Source organism: Alosa pseudoharengus, unplaced genomic scaffold (genome assembly GCF_046254945.1).
Source record: "Alosa pseudoharengus isolate Yale_2024_CS ecotype anadromous, Long Island Sound unplaced genomic scaffold, YU_APseudo_1.1 YU_APseudo_1.1_scf_5, whole genome shotgun sequence".
In the NCBI taxonomy this organism is placed as follows: Eukaryota; Metazoa; Chordata; class Actinopteri; order Clupeiformes; family Clupeidae; genus Alosa; species Alosa pseudoharengus.
The window spans coordinates 10,355,253-10,378,458 of NW_027468837.1; the positions used below are offsets into that span (position 1 = coordinate 10,355,253).

Below are 23,206 nucleotides of genomic sequence, written 5' to 3' on the forward strand. Positions count from 1 at the left end.
AATCTCATCCTGTTCCTCCTATATCCAATGAATTCGGTGGATAGAAGAACTAATTTCTTCAATCTTTGCATCTTGGCTGGCTAGTCTAACTTTCCGCTTTTTCTGCGCGCTCTTGGATTTGATAGAAGCGACTACTAGCGAGTCACAACGCGAAACTGCTAACGTTGATGGGAGGTGTAGTTTTTATGCTGCATTCGCGACGTGATTCTTTGGTTTTCACCAGTAATGTTTCTCGATGTTGCGGTGTATTTTATAGACAAACACTGACATGGTTAGAAGTCATTCGCACCAGTGCGCCTAAATATTTTTTTGCACTCGCACGGCATCATTTTTACTCGCATGTGCGAGTGAAATGGGCGCACTGTAGAGCCCTGGTGTGTGTGTATATATGTGTGTGAGCTGTGTAACAGGTCAGTGTCACTGCCGTGACTGTCTTTACGTAAGCTGGGAGTGGCCGTCCCGGTCTAGGTCTCCCTGTGACTGAGAGCTGGGTAGCGTGTCAGATCTCCAGGGGACAGTGTCCCAGCTAAGACCATTAACACCACGGCCTCAGCCTGCACTCTCCCTTCCACCCACTTAAGCTTACGCCATATAAATAGCCCTCGGCCGCCCGCCCCTAGAGAGCAGCAACAGGCTAGAAATATGAACAGAAACCGGTTTGTAAACAAAACCATCTGTTTTTAAAAGCATGAAGAGGCACAGTCAGCACTAGGGGGAGCAGTAGTGTACACAAATATTTGTTTATTTACTCAGCTTGCTAGCACTGCTGCTTCTGTTTGTTTTCTAGTGTCCAAATGAAAAAAAAAAAATGTGTCATTCCCAGTCGTCAGGGCCCATTGTTGATCAATAATTACTATTTTTGCATGCTAATATTTTATACTTTTTAACCCTTAGGGGAATGTTGGGAAATTAACGTTCTAAATCTGGGTTCATTGAATTCAACATAGAATTTTAGAACCTTCAATTGTTGCGGAAGTTAGAATGTTCAAAAAGCTACACCTTTTACATAGAGTAGTTACAGTATGCTTTGCAACCATGCAGTTTGGGTGCAGCATGCAAGTCCAGAGACAGAAGCTGAGTTTGTAGACTATTTGTGTTGTGCACTGATTGTGCTTTATTGAGAGCTTGTTCTCTCCTGACGGTGCCCTCTTGAGCAGGAGTGTACAAACACATGCTGAGTGCTTCTTCATCATTCGGTATCAGACGTGACTGTGTGACTCTTCACTAAATATCCCTCCCACACAGCCAAACATTCTTTTCAGCCTTCCTAATCTGTTATGCAGTGCTGTGTTGTGTTGTTGATGATGTTGTTTATGCTTGTTCATGCTTGTGTGTATGCTTGTTTGTGTTTATCCCCTGTAGGAAGTGTATAGTTTGCAATTGTAAGGCCAGTGAGATATATAAATACCGGTACATCACTAGCAAGTGACACTGTGGTGTGCCAGTGGGTGTGCAGATAGAAAAGCGCTATATAAATGTAACTCGTTGATGTTGTTGTTGGGTGCGTGGAGGGGGGAGGGGGAGAGGGGGTTGGTTAAAGTTTCTGTTGTCGGTCTGGTTGGGGTCACCCTGATGACTCTTGTGTTTGTATCTGCAGGTGGTGATTGGAGATAAAGTGGTCCTTAACCCTGTGAATGCTGGTCAGCCCCTACATGCCAGCACTCACCAACTAGTGGACAATGCAGGCTGCAACGAGGTGTGTATGCTGATTTTGAATCTACAATACAGACTTGTTATAGTAGTGCACACACACACACACACAGACACACACACAGACACACACAGACACACACAGACACACACACACATACTCACTCAGGAATATGTGTACTCACCAGTCTATGCCAGTCGACCTTATTTCACTGCTTCCTCTGTAATTCTCCTTTGTTTCCGTCTCAGGTGAACTCTGTGAATTGCAACACAAGTTGGAAAATCGTTTTATTTATGAAATGGAGTGACAACAAAGAGACCATACTCAAAGGGGTAAGTGCCAGCCCCTGAGAACTGGAGTAGCGGTTACTACAGTTTGTTTGGAGGATGTCAGTGGCCATCACTTCGTTCTCACTCTCTCTTTCTTTCTCACTTTCTCCCACCCTCTTTTTCACTTCCCCTCTCTCTCTTCCTCTCTCTCTCTCTCTCTCAGGGTGATGTAGTGAGGCTGTTCCACGCTGAGCAGGAGAAGTTCCTCACGTGTGACGACCACAGGAAGAAGATGTACGTCTTCCTTCGCACCACTGGCCGCCAGTCCGCTACCTCCGCCACTAGTAGCAAAGCATTATGGGAAGTCGAGGTGAGCTCACCTCTCAGTTAACATCAGTATGTGATCATCATCAGTGTGAGTAGGTCAGTTGTAGTTTCTTGACGCATAACATTGCAGAGTGGGAAGTTCAGTAGTGGATTTGATCCAAAGCAGATCATCATAATTTGCAGGTATAGAGCTGATGTAGATGCTTGTAGGTGCTTCCCCCTGATAAAACCTTGATACTGGCATTGCTCACACTGTACAAAACAACAACTGCAGCTAAGAACTCAAGTTTGGTCAAGTTTTTGTAACTTATGGTCGCAGCCAGCTTTATTTACATTATAGTTAGTCATTCAGCAGACGCTTTGATCCAAGGCGACATACAAAACAAGGGAACAATCAAGGTACTGTGTGACAAGGACATGTTAGTGCAGCAGTAAGTGCTACTCACATGGAATGGAATGGAGTGAAGTTAAAGAAGATAAGATAAGATATCTCATGTGCTCACGCATGAATGCGTCCATGTGTTCAGCGTGTTCATGTGTCTCCGCTCCTCTCCTGCCTCAGGTGGTGCAGCACGACCCCTGCCGTGGCGGAGCCGGCTACTGGAACAGCCTCTTCAGATTCAAACACCTGGCCACCGGGTGTTACCTGGCCGCTGAGGTGAGTGAGGTGTGTGTGGTGATCTTGTGGTGGTCTTTTGAGGATCCCTTCCCTGTGGTGATCTTTTGAGGATCCTTCCTTCAGATGATCTTAAGAGGATCCCTTTAAAGATCCCTTCCTTGTGTTGATAATTTGAGGATCCTTTTGAGGATCCCTTCCTTGTGGTGATCTTGAGGATCCCTTCCTCTCCCTGACCTCTTTGGGCCACTCCACCTCTTCTCCCTGCCCTGTGCTTACCAGTTTTCTCCCTCACAGTCACCTGGCATCTCTGCACCGCTGCATATGAACCCAGGACTCAGCGTATTTCTGTTGTGAAAGTATTTAGTAGTGTTCTGGAAAGAAACTGGTCCTTTCAGAAGTTTTGGGGTTATGCAGCACATGTAGAAAGTCCCCTCTTTCTCTCTTGCAGGTGAACCCAGACTATGAAGAGGAGTGCCAGGATTCTCGGTCCTCTGTAAGTATGCCTTGTGTGTGTGTGTGTGTGTGTGTGTGTGTACATTTGTGTGCATGTGTGTGTAGATAGATAGATAGATAGATAGATAGATAGATAGATACTTTATTGATCCCCAAGGGGAAATTCAAGCCAAGGGGAATTTCGTGTTTGTGTATCTGTACATTTGTGTGCACGTATGTGTTTGTGTGTGTGTGTGTGTGTGCGTGCGTGCGTTTGTGTGTAGGTGTACATTTGTGTGTGTGTTTGTGTGTACGTTTGTGTGCGCTCGTGTGTGTGTGTGTGTGGGTGGGGGCATGTTTTGTGAGTGTGTGTAGGTGTGTGTAGTTGTCTTTCTCTGCTCGGTTCCATTCTTTAAAGTCTGTGGTGGATTTGTTTGTTTGTCTTTTTTTCTCTTTTTGTAGGTGGGGGATTTTGTCCCCTTTAACTTCCAGGTACTGTGCTGTAGCCTCGTGGTGCATGTGTGTGCAGTCAGTCTGCATGTTTGCATGCTCCTAGTGCATAGCTTCACTTGACACATTTTGTGAAGTCCTTTTTTCTGTAAATTCAAGCTGAGTGTGTATGTTGGCCCATGCATGTGTGTCTTGTCACCTCACAAGTCCAAATTAAATTATTTTGTGTGAGTAATAACATGCTTGTACAGTGCAAAAGGAAATGGAAATGTTCCAAACTGCTCCGTTGTGGAAATTCATAACTAATTATGAAAGGTATCAACACTGGGTATGCATGCCATCTACCCAACATAAATATGTTAAATATATAAATAATATATTTAACAACAATCATATAAATATAAACATTTGCTCCAATAGTAACTTTTAATGCTGCTTAATTGTAAATTCAGATTGAGGTTTCTTGTAGTTGAGGGTACTGTTTAGATCTCACCACAGGGTGTCATCTGCCGACAGTAAATGCAGCCAACTTTGCTCCATTTGGCCTCTAGATGGCGATATTTTGCTCCACATCACATCCCTTTGAGTACTTTTCTGTGCTAGGGAAATGTGGCCAAACTGTTTATTAAGGTGGAACTGTGTGATTTTGTCTCCAGTGGCATATTGATTTCATTTCCTTTGATGAAACAAATGGCTCCTGTCATAAGATGCATGCCTGGGAGATTTGATCTTGTTAGCTGGCTGCTATGAAGAAAATGACAACTTCTGGTTCGATTTCAAATCTGATTTCCATCCAACTCGCTCATTATGGGATTTTGGAGATATAATTCAATCTTTTCAAGTTGATTGCTTCATCCTGACCACAGTTTATGTTTGGTCTCTTCAAGAGTGAAGAGCCAGTTGTGCTAGTCATCTCGTGAGCCAAACCAATTAGCCAGTCAGTTTAAATGATAAATTGGGACACTACATGTTTCTTTTCTGTAGCTGTAATAGGTGTCTCCATATGCTGAAAAGGCTAGAAGTGATATCCCATCAACTGTACATTTCTGTATATAAACTCACTTAGAACAAACATACAAACATATACACACACACACACACACACACACACACACACACACACACACAGTGGTTCATAGTTAATGTTCAAATTTTTATATCAAATTTGTGTGACAAAATGAGTAAATGTAATATTTACTTGCCACATATAAACATACACACATGCATTATTCCATAGTTAGTATTTACATCTTGTATTTTTGCATCGTGTATGTGACATGATTATGTAGTGGCATGCTCAGGGGAGAGTGTTGCCAGTGCCTGTGTTGACCCCTGACCCACCCCCCGTCTCCTGCAGTTGGACTCTGACCACGAGGCCCTGAGGGCCCGTCTGCGCACCCCCAACGAGAAGGTCATGTACACGCTGGTGTCCGTTCCCGACGGCAACGACATCTCCTCCATTTTCGAGCTGGACCCTACTACTCTGCGTGGGGGGGACTCGTTAGTGCCCAGGTATGTACGCAGCTTTCCGGAAAACTTCCCCTACACCCACCCAACCATGTGGTTAAATCTCGGTTTGAGTGTGTCTGAGCTGGTGGGAGGCGTTCAACATGAGCCACAGACTCACACGGGCCGAGAGGGTGAGCGAGAGCTGACAGGCTGCCAGCTGGGAAATCTACCGGCGCTCGTCTGTGTTGCGTATGCAGGCATGAGTGTGTGTGTGTGTGTGTGTGTGTGTGTGTGTGTGTGTGTGTGTGTATGACTAAGTGTGTGTGTGTGTGTCTTTATGTGTGTGTGTGTGTGTGCGTGTGTGTGCGTGTGTGTGCGTGTGTGTGCGTGTGTGTGTGTGCGTGTGTGTGTGTGTGTGTGTGTGTGCGCGTGTGTGTGTGTGTGTGTGTGTGTGTGTGTGTGTGTGTGTGTGTGTGTGTGTGTGTGTGTGTGTGTGTGTGTGTGTGTGTGTGTGTGTGTGTGTGTGTGTGTGTGTGTGTGTGTGTGTGTGTGTGTGTGTGTGCGTGCGTGCGTGCGTGCGTGCGTGCGTGCGTGCGTGCGTGTGTGTACGACTAAGCATGTGTGTGGCTGGACATTTCCGCCTGGGGTGAGGCGTGGGCTAATGATCCAAACCAGACTGTGCTGCTCTGAGTGTGTGTGTGTGTGTGTGTCATCAGTCAGTGGTGAGCGATCAGTGTTTACATTTTCAGCTCTCACACCCACGCTCTGCAAACGCTACTACAGACATGACGTTACACACCACAACCCCACCCCCACCCCCACCACCATCACCCATCCAAACTCCTCTCTCATCTCTATCTTCCAGGGCTGGGAGTTTCGGGAAGGGTGTAAGGGGACCTGTGTTGGATGTGTGGGTGGATGAGAGACTGCTGATGCCCCCTAGCCCTTTGCCTTAGATGGTTTTCCCGTCTCCTAGGCCCGGGGTGCCTTCTCACTCCCTCCCTTGGGGTGTGTGTGTGTGGGGGTAGCTTTGCAGGGTTGCAGGAAGGGCCCTCAGTAGGAGGAGCCTGACCAGAATCCAGGCACCACAGACTCCTCAGTAGCAGCTGAGGCAATCTGCAGCGTCGGCTATTGAGAAATATCCTCGAAGGTTCTGTAAGAGAGAGAGAGAGAGTGTGTGTGTGTGTGTGAGTGTGAGTGAGTGAAGGGGGCAGGAAGGCAAGGGGTTCTGAATGTTTTTGTGATTGTCTGTATGTGTGTGTTTGTGATTATGTGTGTGTGTATGAGAGAGGAGGGGCCGGCGGGTGGGTTGGGGGGGTCCCACATATGGTGGCATGATTGCATTTCATCAGTACGGAAGTGGACATATTAGGGAGAAGTAGGGGCAAATGCTTTCACTTAATGCATTTCCTGTAAACACCAGTATTCCTTGAAATCCTGACCACTTTCTAAGCTTAAACTTAATCACCGACTGGAATTTACTGATCTGGTGACTTTGATTTCTGTCTAACAATGCTTCATTTTATGATTCCATGACGTTATTCCTGTGTGTGTCTGTCAGTGTGTGTGTGTGTGTGTGTGTGTGTGTGTGTGTGTGTGTGTGTGTGTGTGTGTGTGTCTGTGAGAGAGAATGTGTGAATGTGTTTGTATCTGAGAGTGTGTGTGTGTGTGTGTGAGAGTGAGTGCTACCTCACTAGAATTCTCAGAATATGGTAGCCATGCATTTCTCCTACCATCTGCAACTGACAAATGCACAAATCCAACATGTATTCCCACTCAGTCACACACACACAAACACACACACACACACACACACACACACACACACACACACACACACACACAATCTCAATGACTCCTCCATCGGTTCATATCTCGAAAAACAACCTCAGCCTGGGTGGGTCCTGCTTGTGTCACCATTGTTTCCAGACAGTGTGTCAGTGCATGTTTCTTTTCTTTTGCAAGCCTGCATGAGTGGGAGGTGTGTGTGTGTGTGTGTGTGTGTGTATGTATGTGTGCGTTTAAAGATTTCTTGATGGCTCAAAATAGTCAGGAAAGTCCCCCCCCCCCCATCTCAACGGCTGGAGCAGGAAGCCAAGGTAGTCATTTCACTCAAGCAACCCATCGCGCGTCCACCCGGCTGTTGCAACATGCCGTGTAAAAGATCTTGTCACGCCTCTCTCTCTCTCCCACATGTTGCTCATCCGTAAAACAAGAAGCCAGGTATTGCACAACACCTCCACCGCCTCCCATGTTTATTCATCCAGTCATCTGGACCACGTCTCTCCCTCCCTCCCTCTCTCCCTCTCTCTCTCTTTCACCCTCTCTCTCCCTTCCTCCCTCTCTCCCTCTCTCTCCCGTCCTCCCTCCTTCCCTCTCTCTCTCTCTCTCCCTCCCTCCCTTTCTCCCCCCCCCCTCTCTCTCTCTCTCTCTCTCTCTCTCTCTCTCTCTCTCTGTGTATGAAGTAATCAGCACTTCTTCAGAATTCGAATTCGTGCAACGGCCGGGAAAAGTCCCCTAATCCCAGGCCATTTCCCAGATCCCAATCTCAGAGCAGGCTTTTAGGAATGAGTAGCAGTGAGTGGGAATAGTGTGTGTGTATTGAGAAATGACCTGAATTGTTTTATCTGGGATTTATCTGGATCACCTGGATCTTTACCAGTCCGCAAAAAACTGAATAAGTACTGAGTTGGGCATTGTTTAGAGAAGATCAAGATTCATGAAACCACATACTGTGTTTGATCTTTGATCTTTTTTTTTTTCCTAGAGGCAGGTTTTTATTTATGTTTTTCCACGTACATGTATTGTTCAGTATGCTTTTAAACACCAGTGCACTGTGTGTGTGTGTGTGTGTGTGTGTGTGTGTGTGTGTGTGTGTGTGTGTGTGTGTGTGTGTGTGTGTGTGTGTGTGTGTGTGTGTGTGTGTGTGTGTGTGTGTGTGTGTGTGTGTGTGTGTTTGCATGTGTGCGTGTGTGTGCGTGCGTGCGTGCGTGCATTTCATAGAAGTTTCCATGACAATCCCTCTTGTTGTCAAGGCATTAATCAGATAACTCCTGCGTTGCCAGATGAACGTGAAACGATGCATTGTGATGCTTCCCTAGGTCAACACACAAACACACACATTCACATGCGCCTACACATGCACACACATCAGCTCAAATACAGACATTAGTCCATTCACCCGAATATAAACAAGCCCTTAAAAATGCACACACTCCCCACCCCATCATCACCATATGTATATATATTCAGACACACACACGCACACACACACTCTCTCTTTCTCTCTCTCTCTCTCCTCTCTCTCCTCTCTCTCTCTCTCTCTCTCTCTCTCTGCCTCTGCCTCTATCTTTCTCTCTGTTTCTATCACACACATACAGTATAATACAAACTCACATGCATACTCACAGACAAGCACTCACACGTCAACACACACACACACACACACACACACAGACACATCCACACATACACACACACACACACACACACACACACACACACTGACAGGAACACAGACAGTCACACTCACCCACAAATGCTGTTCCTGTCCAGCCAGCCATACCTGAAATAACCCCCTGCTGCTGCTGGTGCTGAGGGCGCGGGAGCGCTCCAAGTGTGACTAATTATTTGGACTGAGCATAGAGCACAGTGCACACACACACACACACACACACACACACACACAATCACACAATCACACACACATACGCACAATCACACACACACACACACGCACAATCACACACACACACACACACACACACACACACACACACACACACACAAAATCACACATGCACAGTCACACACAATCACACACACACACTTACACACATGCGCTCACTCGCTCACAGTCAGCTTGTGAGGCAAATGGCCCATTACGCAACCAGGCCCAGAATACAGCCAGAGGCCTGCTGAGGTGTGTAAGTTGGCAAAAGGCAGCAGGTTCAAACTGGACCACAAGAGATTCATTCATTTAGCCAGTCACACATTCAGCCAGTCACACATTCAGCCAGTCACACATTCAGTCAGGCACACATTCAGTCATGCATGTGTTTCTCTTTTTTTTGCATTTTATTTTCTTCCTATTTATGTGTTCTTCTTTTCAGGACTCTTTTTTTATTTCTCTAAACCCTCCTAAAGAAAGAAAGAGAAAGAAAGAAAGAAAGGAAGGAAGGAATAAACACACGACCAAGAGTTATGTGCACAAACGGTTGGTCACGTGCAGGAAAGGAAAGAGAGTGCCCGGAACTATTGAGCTGCCACTGGCACGAGTTATTGAGTTCCTTTTCGTGCAGCGGAGGGGGGCGAGGGGGCCTACGGCACAACAATGCCGCCTTTTATGCAGACAGGTGTACAACCTGGGCCAAACCAAGCAGCTGCCCTTGGGCAAAAACACCTCTGTGTTCAGCCAACGCTAGCAAAACAAGCATCCATTCTTGCCATTTCAGAGACGTGCAGAGCTGGTTGTTTGTCTGACTCTGAAGTCAGACGTATAAATGTGGCTTACATAAAAAAAATACACATTGTAGTGTATAAGTGTATATATTTGTTGTATATAAAATACTGGTTCTTTTTTTCTCTCAAAGGAACATAGGGAGGTCCCAAGCTATTTGAGTGTTTTATGTGCCTCAGCAGCAATAAGGGCCATTCGGAGGAGAGCACTTTGTGGTGGTGTTTTGTGAATTCGGTATGCCCGACCCACTAGACCCAGTCGGGCTCGCCCTCAGACGCCTCGGTCGCCAAGCGTGAACTCCGCAGCGCTGGCGGTCACAGCTCATTTAATTATCCCATGTCCAAATTGGCCTTCCGTGTCACATGAACAGGATGATCTGTCCGGAATTATTAGAATGTTTTTTTGTTGTTGTTGTTCCTGTTCCTGCTTTCTCTTTCCCCATCCATATTTCCTCTGCCTGATTGCACGTAAAGGTCTTCACGTGACTGTGAGCTCAGCGGGCTCTCCCCCGCCACCACCAAAACTGAGACCGTTGAAGATGGAAAATTGTTTTTTGGAACATTTCTGAGAATAGACTTTCATGCTCATGACCTAAATTATTACTCTTTATGGTGCCAGCAAATTTTTCAAAAAGTGTATTCATCATTGGGAAATCACCGGATTTACACAGGAAATGCTGATTTTCTGCTTGCTCATTGATTTGTCCCCTGGTAAGGCTGGTCTCCACTGCTTGTCTGTGGGGGCATTTGTCTTGCCCTTTTAATTGGCAGATTTACTCCTTGTCCCTAGAGAACCACATCTCTTCTGAATTGACTTGTGTCTTGAGGGGGTGGGGGATGTGTGTGTGTGTGTGTGTGTGTGTGTGTGTGTGTGTGTGTGTGACTTGGCCTTTGAGGTTGTGTTCTCTGACTGACTGAGCACTCTGACCCCTGTTCCTCTCAGGAGCTCCTACGTGAGGCTGAGGCATCTCTGCACAAACACATGGGTCCACAGCACCAACTCCCCCATCGACAAGGAGGAAGAGAAGCCTGTCATGCTGCGGGTACTTGACTGATTAAAATCCATATTTTATTGTTAAATGCATGAAGGAAAACAAAAATGAAAGGAAGGTAAAACAAGTTATTTCTTAAGACATGACAAAGTATGTTTATACCACATTTGATACACACAGAGGCAATCCAATGTGCTTTACACAAATAAAGACAAAAAACAGATAAAGAGATCAAATATGGTTCAAATGAAGTCGACGGAAAGTAAACATAAGATGTTCCTTGCTCCCTGTTGTACCTACTGAGCCATGATGGTTACTCTGCACACAGATCGGCACATCTTCCGTGAAGGAGGATAAAGAGGCCTTTGCCATAGTGCCTGTGCCCCCGGCCGAAGTCCGAGACCTGGACTTTGCTAACGACGCCAGCAAAGTGCTGGCCTCCATCGCGGGCAAGCTGGAGAAGGGCACCATCACGCAAAACGAGAGGAGGTAGGAACGACTCGGGGAGTTTGTTGACGGCCTGGCACCGGTTGAGACATTCCTGGCTAGTCGTGCCAACAGGCATCAGCAGTAGCACCTGACGATGCCAGTCAGGACCGATATGTTTTGTTTTCCTGCTGGCGCTCATGTTCGCCCCAGCATGCGATGTCAATCACTGCTGCAACTGAGATGTTTTGGCTTGTTGGCCGGGTCGTTAGCGTTTTGTCATGTGTCTGTGTGCTCGTGTGCTCAGGTTCGTCACTAAGCTGCTGGAGGATTTGGTGTTCTTTGTGGTGGACATCCCCAACAGCGGCCAGGACGTGCTGGAGATCATGGTCAACAAGCCCAACAGAGAGCGACAGAAGCTCATGAGGGAGCAGAACATCCTCAAACAGGTGCAGAAGCCCGATACAACCTACTACCTACCTACCTACCTACCTACCTACCTACCTGCCTCCTCTTCAGCCCACAACCCAGATTATCATCCCAATTTACCTCCTACTGCAGACCACCAGATTACCATAGTTGACCATTGCAATTATGCATTCATTCAAGATCTTCTGGCCTTCATTGTTGTTGTTGTTGTTGTTGTTTGCAGATCTTCAAGCTGCTGCAGGCTCCGTTCACAGACAGCGGCGACGGCCCCATGCTGCGGCTGGAGGAGCTGGGTGACCAGCGCCACGCCCCCTTCAGGCACATCTGCCGCCTCTGCTACCGCGTGCTGCGCCACTCACAGCAGGACTACAGGAAGAATCAGGTGACTTACTCACACACACACACACACACACACACACTCACACACACACACACACTCACAGCAGGACTACAGGAACAACCAGGTGACTTACTCACACACACACACACACACACACACACACTCACACACACACACACTCACAGCAGGACTACAGGAAAAACCAGGTGACTTACTCACACACACACACACACACACACACACACACACACACACACTCACACACTCACAGCAGGACTACAGGAAGAACCAGGTGACTTACTCACACTCACACACACACACACACACACACACACACACTCACAGCAGGACTACAGGAAGAACCAGGTGACTTACTCACACACATACACACACACTCTCACACACACACACTCACACACTCACAGCAGGACTACAGGAAGAACCAGGTGACTTACTCACACACACACACACACACACACACACACAGCAGGACTACAGGAAGAACCAGGTGACTTACTCACACACACACACACACACACATACACACACACACACACACTCACAGCAGGACTACAGGAAGAACCAGGTGACTTACACACACACACACACACACTCACAGCAGGACTACAGGAAGAACCAGGTGACTTACTCACACACACACACACACACACACTCACACACACACACAGTCACAGCAGGACTACAGGAAGAACCAGGTGACTTACATACACACACACACACACACACACACACACACACACACACACACACACACACACACACACACACACACACTCACAGCAGGACTACAGGAAGAACCAGGTGACTTACTCACAGACACACACACACACACACACATACACTCACAGCAGGACTACAGGAAGAATCAGGTGACTTACATACACACACACACACACACACACACTCACAGCTGGACTACAGGAAAAACCAGTTGACTCACACACACACACACACACACACACACACACACACACACACACACACACACACACACACACACACACACACACACACACATACCAGGGTTGTGCGGGTTTGGTCACAAGCGACCCACGGTCACCTGATATTTTAATCAACCCGACTGCAACTCGGACCGCGAATATTAATTAGGACAAAATTATACCCAACCCACGATCTGACCCGCTTATTTACAAAATGCGTGCTTTTGGTTATAGCCTACCATGCAGTGTGACAGTAGGCCATTTCTGTAAAACAAACTCATTTATTTGCGAAACGTTATGCAGTAGAACTACACATATGCAGACCATAATGTTTGTGCAGGAGAGAGAATGAGAATAAGAGCGCAAGCACGCACGTAATCAGCAAAGGATAAGCTAAACACTAAGACAAGATTTCAAGGCCATGGACATACATTTTTCTTTCAAAAACAGAAATGGTGAAGGCATCAAGGTAGGCAAGAGAGATACATTACTGGTCAAAACGTTAGCATAAGAACTGGTTGGCTGAATGAAGCACAAAGCTCTACTACACTGTTTAAAGTCACAGACACAGCGAACCAAAGTAACTTTTATGCATGCGCAAACCTATATGGCCTATACATACCGGTAGATATGGCTGTGAAGCTGGGTCAGGCTCATCAAGCTACCTGCTCACGGCATAGGCTAAAAGTGTAACATGGGCAGGTGGCAAAGTATCAGCATTATTTTACTGAGCGACTTGTCAATAGGTCTTGTGCCTAGTCTAAAAATGCTGTTCCAGGTCAGTATATAAAGCTATCTATTGCTTGCATGAGGTCTGGGAATTGCACTTACTCGGTTTGGCTGGGAAGGCTACCAGTGCCACGTTTGTGACAAGTTACTGTATGTTGGTCGTGCCTGTTTTGTGGCTGTCATACTTTTAAATGGCTTCGCAAGAAGTACATAGAACATAACTTGCAATGCACTACTGTCATCTTCTTTAAGAACCTTTCCAAATATTTCCCATATATCGCTTTTCCTGGAGGGGTGTCTTTATTATTTTAACTTCTCACGTCTTCAGCTTCTTTACCGTCTCCATCTCTACCTCTCCACCTATGTGGCAAGTAGGTCTACTGTATGCTTCAACCAATGATATCTTTGAAAAGCATTTATGAGTTAAATATTGATGCTAGCCTTCTCGTGATACGATAAGTATTTAAAAAAAAATAATAATAATATATATATATATATATATATATATATATATATATATATATATATATATATATATATATATATATATAATACATTTTAACTGACCCGCCCGCAAATGACCCGAATATCATTAAAATATTTTTTATATGACTCATAACCGCGCGAGCGACCGCTTAATTTCGGGCAGACCGCGCAACACTGACACACACACACACACACACACACACTCACAGCAGGACTACCGGAAGAACCAGGTGACTTACTGACACACACACACACACACACACACTCACTTACTCACATACACACACACTAACACACACATTCACACACACACACACACACACACACACGCACACTCACACACTCATGACTTAAATTATTATTTTGGATACTTCAGAGCACCCAGATAATAAGATACCCATCTTTGTTACCTTTGTTGGCGCGTCTGTGAGCTTGTTGAGATTCGACTAATTAGGGTGAAGATGACTGGGCTGTCTCCTCCTGACCCCTCCATTTGATTAGATTACGCGGTGTTTTACACTTTACACTTTAAGCACTTACACACTGCCGCCCGCTGCTGATAACACAGCCTTACCCTATTGACCCCCGGGTCTCGAGTCTCGCCCAGGTCCACAGCAACGATCCTGGATTCCTAGTCATGCACCAGTGTTTCTTCTGCATTAGACTGCATTGCGTAATACCCCTAATGGCCTATACTACACACTATAAAGGTGGTGATACATTCTGCATCTTTTTGAGCAGTGTTGCTGGGCAACCACATAACCAGTTCGGATGTGTTCGGATTGGATGATCATGGAATTGTACCTACTGATGGTTAAAGTTCTGTAGAAAATAAAAATGTTGGTCAATACCAATGGGAATGTGCCAGAACAACAATAGTCAGGAGTGTTACCCGGCACCATTGCTCAAAAGGTTGCTTTGTGTATCATCAGCATAAGGTACACATGACACGTACATAAGTCATGCAGCACCACAGGGCTCCGAGTTGTTAAAGAAAAAAATCCCGTAAAAGTTTTATCATGTTATCAAGTCAAGTCGAGTCACATTTATTTATATAGCGCAGTGTATATAGTGTATATAGCGTGCACAGAGTACAACCTAAAGCGCTCCACACGCAGACATCAAAACATAAACAGACAAATGAACAAATTGACAAATATCGAAACAAAATGCTGGACGGAGCGGCGTGATTCGCCAGCGCACCTGTACACAGACATTAAGACAGGAAACAAACAAATGAACAATAATAAAAAAAGTAAATAAATAAATAAGAATCTGTAAGTGAAATTCAATCAGTTCATTGGTTAGGCCTAACGTTACATTGAACAGCAGCATGGTGTTCATTGAACAGTCCAAACCGCAAGCAATATATGGCTGTAGCGTGGTGCTTTTAAACAGTTCAACCAGGCAACGCTAGGCCGTCTGGAGGTCTCCGGAATCACAGGTCAGCTGTGAGTTGTCTGGGCTCCTTTATCAAAAAAGCTTTTCCTACCATATGATGCACACATTTAGTCAGAAATTGAGAACAGAAATTGGATGTATCCTGACCAGATGTGGGTAGAAACAGAGCATTTATACATTTTGTGATGTAGTTTTGGATTTATGTCTGAGCAGTGCTGCTATGTGTTTTCCTGAACGTAGGAGTACATAGCCAAGCAGTTCCGCTTCATGCAGAAGCAGATTGGCTACGACGTGCTGGCTGAGGACACCATCACGGCCCTGCTGCACAACAACCGCAAACTCCTGGAGAAGCACATCACCGCCGCCGAGATCGACACCTTTGTTAGCCTCGTCAGGAAGAACAGAGAACCTAGGTAAGGTCAAGTCTCTGGACATCACTGAATGGGGAGATAGAGTTGGCTGTTTTTAGGTATTGCGGTCAGTCGTGAGTGTCTCCAAGTTCATACTGCATGTTGTTCTAATTTAAAAATTCAATTTATCTTGTTTCCCATGTTTTTTTCCCCCAGAAATTGTGACGAAAAGTAATTTAATAGTTCACATGACTTCTCCAAGAATTAACAAGATTATACTTGTCAAAGTAGCACATATCAGCTTCTGTTTTAAAGGCTTGACCTGAGGGCTCCTGTGCATGTGTATGACGTGGGTGCTTGACCTGATTGGCCTCACCCGTTCGTCCTCACCTATCCACACAGTCTGACAGGAAGGCTACATGACTGAAGCACTCCATTGGCATAGCGTTTTAGAAGACTGGTCTCATTTTTTCGAACGTACTGTACGCACTGCTATCAAGTCTGATGTAGTTACAGTTGTGTTCATAAGTTTACACACCCATGCTATGGGTGTGTAAGTTGACTAAAAAGAGGAATAAAAAATGTATCTTTTGGAAATTGATCTTTAATGCCTTAATTAAAAAAGTGAGGAAAAATCTTAAGGACACCAATTTTCTTTGTGAATGAATGATGTATTGTAAATAGATAAATGTTCTTCTTTAAAATACAGGGGGCATAAGTACACAGACCCCTGTGTTAAATTACCATAGGAGAAGGCAGATTTTTTATTTTTAAAGGCAAATTTTTTCATGGATCCAGGATACTATGCATCCTGATAAAGTTCCCTTGGCCTTTGGAATTAAAATAGACCCACATAATCACATACCCTTCACCATACTTAGATTGGTATGGTTTTATTTCAGTTCGCCTAATAGCTGGTTTGATGTGCATTGAGAGATGATCTTATGGAAAGTTCCCCATGCCAATAGGTCCATGAAATAACTGGCCTTTAAAAATAAAAATCTGCCTGCCTCTATGAGGATTTTTTTACTCATTTTTTACTCAAGATCAATCTCCAAAATATTACTTTGTATTCCTCCTTTTAGTTAACTTTAGCATGGGTGTGTAAACTTATGACCACAACTGTAGTTCCATTGATGATGCTTGAAGGGGTCAGAGGTCCAGTGTTAACACTGGATTAGTTCCCACATTAGTTCCCCCATTAGTTCTATATGAGCAGTAACTAGGGATGCACGATATATCGGCGGCCGATATATTATTAGCCGAAGTCAAAAAATGAAAATATTATTATCAGTCCGATAACAGAATTCTGGCCGATAATTTGCGCCGATATTTTTTAAAGTCCTAATTTAGGCCTACGTAAGGTCCGTCTGGCTACACTGAGCTACTTGAGCTTGGTTGGCTATACTTTTTCCTCAATATAATGTCAGCGGTGTGAATGTATTTCACCACTCTAACAAAATCGCTGGATATGCTTTCATTTGGGAATCTGTGCATCTCAAAATCCTCTCGTGAATGATCCGCCATTTAACCTTAACAGAGCGGAGCTCAGCCCTATCTAGAGCCGTCTTGTGCTGGTGTGTTTGCACTTTACCGCACTGGTCGGGGAAACAAATAAACAAACTCGTTAGTGGGACGAGTACATAAGTAGGCCTAGTTCTAAGTTGTTTTAGTATTATATTTGCATTACTTTAGCTTGGGTTTTGTATTGTTACCTAGAAATATGCTAACCATTCGTGCTTCAGTTTCAGACAGGTCATCATAATAAGTTATTAAAACCTTCGGGGCTAACTCCTTTCATTTCTGCTGCAGCAGGTTGTGCGCAACAGAGTAGACGGACATAAGCATAAGATACAGTCTGAGGAGTTGCAGCTTTATTCAGTTACCCGCAGTTGAAACTAAACCTAAGTTTCCCTCACAAACACTGATTTGGTCGCTATACTGTAGCTTATTCCAAGCTGAGCCGCTTATGAGCATTTAGTCCTAAATGAAAACGATTCAAACTCTCTAGCCACTCACTCGCAATTCACTGACGTCAGGTTCACTTAAAGGAGCCACACATACTGTAGGGCTAGGCTACTGTTATGTTGTTGACTGCCGTACTATTGAGGACTATTATGAGTTCCGTCCATCATTTGGTGGTAGGTAAAATTACTGCAATAAAATTATGCTTATTAAATGCTTTCCCCAAATCACTTCACAATTTTTTTTCAAGAGTAATATTATCGGTTATCGTATCGGTATCGGCCACAACAAACCAATAAATATCGGTTATCGTTATCGGCCCTAAAATTCCATATCGGTGCATCTCTAGCAGTAACATGGCCACCTTCAAAGGAAGCCCAATCCATAATAGGCCTAACTACTTGGAATCTGATGTCTGGAACATGTTGGTGTGCTTCGGTTGTTAGTGCAGTGGGTTTTCCCCATGGGTGTTCACACTATGGTGTTAAGGAAAAAGTAGAAGCATGTACAAATAAGAAGCCAAAACAAAATCTGGTGTACTTTGTGTTGGTTTGTAGATTGATTGGTTTGCATTTAAGCATGTAGACAATTTGTTTTTGTATGTGTTTGTCCATGGCTGTGTGTGTTTGTATGTGTTTGATTGTGTGAAAATGTACGTTTGTGTGTGTTTGGTTGCACATCCACGTGTGTATTTATGTGTGTTTGTGCACCCAGGTTTCTGGACTATCTGTCCGATCTCTGTGTTTCCATGAATAAATCGATCCCCGTGACGCAGGAGCTAATCTGCAATGCTGTGCTGGATCCAGCTAACGCCGACATCCTCATTGAGACCAAGTGAGACTTCATTAACAGGATGCTAGAACAGAGAGGCACATGAATGCCCTGCCTTATTGCCTTAAACAGGAAGCATAATGTTCTTAGTAATTAGTTAATGCGTTTAGTATTCTATGCTTTTTTTTAGAAGTTCAATTTATGAAATGGAAAAGAAAGACTGACCTAAATGTAAGCCACTGTTGCACTAATGGCATGTTCCAAAAAATGTATATGTTTAATTGGTTTCATGAGCCACCCAGCCTAACGTTTCTCATATGATCAGCGTGTGTGTGTACGTGCTATGGTGGAAAACATATTGAAACAGACAAGGCAATGTGGATGCAAAGTTTGTTGACATTCAGATACAGAGAACAGGCCTGTCTGGGGCGTGCTCTTTTTAGTCCACGGCCATGGTGGTTTCATTAAAAATAATTTTAGATCGCGTGTTATTGGTAATGAATTCTGCTGGGTACATTTTAATGAATAATCCTCAAAATATCCCTTGGCCTGGGGGCTTCAGTGGCTCAGAAGGTTCAGGAGATGGCCGGTTCAAGCCCCACTTCTCTTGACCCTGTCGAAGTGTCCTTGAGCAAGACACAGAGCCACAAAGGGCTCCCAATGTGCAGTTTGGCGCCTTGCATTGTGTGTGCGTGTGTGTGTGTGTGTGTGTGTGTGTGTGTGTGTGTGTGTGTGTGTGTGTGTGTGTGTGTGTGTGTGTGTGAGTGTGAGTGTGAGTGTGAGTGTGAGTGTGAGTGTGAGTGTGAGTGTGTGTGTGTGTGTGTGTGTGTGTGTGCGAGTGCGAGTGCGAGTGCGTGTGCGTGTGCGTGTGCGTGTGCGTGTGCGTGTGCGTGTGCGTGTGCGTGTGCGTGTGCGTGTGCGTGTGCGTGTGCGTGTGCGCGTGCGCGTGCGCGTGCGCGTGCGCGTGCGCGTGCGCGTGCGCGTGTGCGCGTGCGCGTGTGCGTGTGTGTGTGTGAATGTGTGTGTGTGAATGTGAGGGATGAAATTGTAAAGCGTTTTGAGTGCTTGGAGAAGTAGAAAAGTGCTATATAAATGCAGTCCATTTACCATTTGCTATTTGTCAGGTTGGTCTTGTCACGTTTCGAAGTCGAGTCGGTGACTATCGGGGAGGCCCCCGTTGAGACCGAGGAGGATGAGGAGGAGGTGTGGCTCTTTTGGAAGGACAGCTGCAAGGAGATCCGCAGCAAGAGCATCCGCGAGCTGGCCCAGGATGCCAAAGAAGGCCAGAAGGAGGACCAAGAGGTCATCAGCTACTACAGGTACACACACACACACACACTCACGCACACACACACACACACACACACACACACACACACACACACACACACACACACACACACACACTCTCAAACACACTCACAAGCGCACAAAAAATTCTCAAAGGGTCTCATTGACACATAGACCCTTAAATTTTTGCTCTGAATTAATAGCTGTGAAATGAACCAGATAATAATAAGAGATTGATCAGGTATTACTAACTGTAATATGTGCTGATGTATGAAGGTTCAGTTCCAGTCTGTTGACGTATATGAATGAATGTTCATATCAAAACTAACCACCGCACACTGCATTCAGTGCCTTTCTATTCAGAGTCAGCAACACACTTCACTAGCATGTTTTTTCACGCTTGTTCTACAAAGCTAAGCATAATTATAAGCATTCACAGGTGCAGTAAATATCTCTAGGGCCAGATGACCTGGGTTACATGATTGATCATCATTCAGAACATCAACACTTATTTCCCAGAACCTACTAGCCCCTGGTTGTTGGTTTTACGTGGGGATTTCTGTTGAGTGATTATAGTAACGTTGGTCTTGGCACGTTCAGGTACCAGCTGAACTTGTTTGCGAGGATGTGCCTGGACCGGCAGTACTTGGCCATCAACAAGATCTCGGGCCAGCTGGACGTGGACCTGATCCTGCGCTGCATGTCGGACGAGGACCTGCCCTACGACCTGCGCGCCTCCTTCTGCCGCCTCATGCTGCACATGCACGTGGACCGCGACCCCCAGGAGCAGGTCACGCCCGTCAAGTACGCGCGCCTCTGGTCCGAGATCCCCTCCCAGATCGCCATCGACGAGTAAGTAGGCGTCTCGTGAGCGAGCGTGTTTTGTATATGCATTTAATCCCCTTCCAGATAATCTTCAACACTCCATTTGCGCTGTGATTGTGATTGTGCTCTAATTCATGTGCTGTCATAGCTATGACAGTGACGGCACCACGCGAGATGAGATTAAGGAGCGGTTCGCCCTCACCATGGAGTTTGTCGAGAACTACCTACGCGATGTGGTTTGTCAGAACGTGCCCTTCTCCGACAAAGAGAAAAACAAGCTCACGTTTGAGGTGGTGCCTGTTGATTTTACGTCATGCTTCTAAAATAGTGGAAAGTCCCTCAGGCGCCTCATCCTTAACAACCGTTTGTTTTGTTTGGTTTGGTTTTATTTTAGGTTGTTAATCTTGCCAGGAATCTCATCTACTTTGGCTTCTACAACTTCAGTGACCTATTGCGCTTGACCAAAATCCTCCTGGCCATCCTTGACTGTGTCAATGTCAGTACAATATACCCCATCAACAAGCTTGAGAAAGGAGATGAGAACAAAGGCGAAAACCAGAGCGGTAATACTCCAATTTCTTCTCTTTTCTTATTATGTTTTTGTTCATTTAAAGGAACACTCCAACATTTTGGACTCTCCCTCACTGTCTCCCCCAGAGCTGGATAAGATGATGCATACCCTTCTGGTCTGTGCGTGCAGCAACTCAGTCTGATGCACACACTGTTAGCATAGCTTAGCATAGTTCATTGAAGTGGGCAGTTCCAATTAGCCCATAGCACCCAAAAGTGACAAAAGAACTCTTAACATTTTCTCATTTACATGTTGTGACTTGAACAGTTACAACATATAGGCTACAAATTGGCGATTGTCTAAGCACACACAAACCTGGAATTATGTTCTCATTCAGGAAAAGCACTGCTACTTGAGTGATTTGCATGCGGCACCTGAAAAGCTGCAGTAGCAGTGCTTTGTCTAAATGAGAATGTAGTTCCAAGCATGTTGAAAATCGCTGTGTTGCATTTTATACTGCAATTTGTATACATTGTAATTATACTAGTCACAACATGCCTTACAAGAAATCAACTTTTGGGTCAATCAGTTTTCACTTATAAAGCAGCTGGTGAGTGGAATACAATCCCACAAAACATCCAGTCTACCAAAGAATCCAGTTCTTATAGTTCATTAAAATTAAAATTAAAGAAATGGCTGATAGACAACCAAGTCTGTCAGCATTAGTGTATGAGATTAGAAGAGTATGATTGTTGGAGTGTGTGTGTGTGTGTGTGTGTGTGTGTGTGTGTGTGTGTGTGTGTGTGGGCGCGTGTGTATCTCTGGTGTGATTTTTATATATATTGTAATTGTTTTATTTTTGTTTTGTTTGCTTTTTTGCTGTAATGTATTATTTTAATTAATAGGTCATTTTGCCTTGCTCCTTCTGGCAGGGGGACTACCAATGGAAACTAGCCTTTTGGCTATAATTGGGTGCATTTACATTTTCTTTGTAAAATGTCAATTAGTGTACACTGTCCCTCCTATAACAAATACAGTTAATAATAATAATAATGTAAATAGAACAATATTTTAGTTATTTTGTCACTTTTGGGAGATTGGCTAGTTGGAACTGCCCACCTCAATGAACTATGCTAAGCTATGCTAACAGTGGGTGCTTCAGACTAAGTTACTGCACGTACAGAGACGAGAAGGGTAAGTATCATCTTATCCAGCTCTGGGGGAGATGGTGAATAAACTAATTTCGCTCCACAGGCAGTAACGTCATGCGCTCCATCCACGGGGTGGGGGAGCTGATGACTCAGGTGGTGTTGAGGGGAGGGGGCTTCCTGCCCGCTACCCAGAGCCTGCCCATCCCCACCAACGGAGACGTGGTCAAGGCCCAAGTGGAGCCCGAGAAGGAGGACATTATGGTGATGGACACCAAACTCAAGATCATAGAGATCCTGCAGGTAGCCCACCTCAAGAGGATTGTCTAGAACAGGGGTTTTCAACTGATTGTGAACCAGGGACCATCATTCTGACTAATTACTTAACCCCAGGACCACCACTGAATAAAAATACTGATTCCCACATTGCAACTACACTACTGAATCCATGGTCAGGGACCACCAGCAATGTCCTCACAGACCACAAGTGGGCCGCAGACTACTGGTTGAAAACCCCTGGTCTAGAACTTTCCAGAACTTTGAGTCCCTCTCTCAGTTATCCCCCTAAAACTTTTGTGATTAACAGGGGATAGAAAGAAGCCATGTTCCACCAGTTATTGATCTTTTGAATCTAGTGATCTATAGATTGATTTGAATACTTTTCCTTATTTACTGAGCTGTTTGAGCATTTTGTTTAGACTTAAATAACCAGGATACTGATGAGTAACTGAAGAGCCAGTTGTTATTTTAATGGTAAGGCTACTGCGTTGATTGAGGGAATCACTCCCTATGCTGTGTTTGCTCTCGGCAGTTCATCTTGAATGTGCGGCTAGATTACCGCATCTCTTGCCTGCTCTGCATCTTCAAGCGAGAGTTTGATGAGACAAACACCCAGACGGACTTGGCAGCTGCAGTGGCCAATCCAG

General features: G+C 45.1%; 1 protein-coding gene across 11 annotated transcripts in view; it reads left to right on the plus strand.

Annotated features, from left to right (window-relative positions):
* Positions 1 to 23,206, plus strand: part of itpr1b (inositol 1,4,5-trisphosphate receptor, type 1b) — a 132,096-nt gene that overhangs the window by 22,070 nt on the left and 86,820 nt on the right. For 4 of the 11 annotated variants that reach the window (XM_076267707.1, XM_076267709.1, XM_076267712.1 and 1 more), the window contains exons 7-25: positions 1,598 to 1,696; positions 1,900 to 1,983; positions 2,144 to 2,290; positions 2,810 to 2,914; positions 3,315 to 3,359; positions 3,761 to 3,790; positions 5,106 to 5,260; positions 10,599 to 10,698; positions 10,976 to 11,136; positions 11,381 to 11,522; positions 11,726 to 11,884; positions 15,661 to 15,833; positions 18,450 to 18,569; positions 19,631 to 19,825; positions 20,397 to 20,648; positions 20,770 to 20,911; positions 21,016 to 21,184; positions 22,387 to 22,583; positions 23,092 to 23,206. The exon at positions 23,092 to 23,206 is cut by the window's right edge and continues 21 nt beyond it. In XM_076267707.1, the coding sequence (XP_076123822.1) occupies positions 1,598 to 1,696; positions 1,900 to 1,983; positions 2,144 to 2,290; positions 2,810 to 2,914; positions 3,315 to 3,359; positions 3,761 to 3,790; positions 5,106 to 5,260; positions 10,599 to 10,698; positions 10,976 to 11,136; positions 11,381 to 11,522; positions 11,726 to 11,884; positions 15,661 to 15,833; positions 18,450 to 18,569; positions 19,631 to 19,825; positions 20,397 to 20,648; positions 20,770 to 20,911; positions 21,016 to 21,184; positions 22,387 to 22,583; positions 23,092 to 23,206 (2,590 nt within the window). The remainder of the gene's footprint in view (positions 1 to 1,597; positions 1,697 to 1,899; positions 1,984 to 2,143; positions 2,291 to 2,809; positions 2,915 to 3,314; positions 3,360 to 3,760; positions 3,791 to 5,105; positions 5,261 to 10,598; positions 10,699 to 10,975; positions 11,137 to 11,380; positions 11,523 to 11,725; positions 11,885 to 15,660; positions 15,834 to 18,449; positions 18,570 to 19,630; positions 19,826 to 20,396; positions 20,649 to 20,769; positions 20,912 to 21,015; positions 21,185 to 22,386; positions 22,584 to 23,091) is intronic. The other 7 variants (XM_076267710.1, XM_076267714.1, XM_076267715.1 and 4 more) reach the window with 3 other exon arrangements.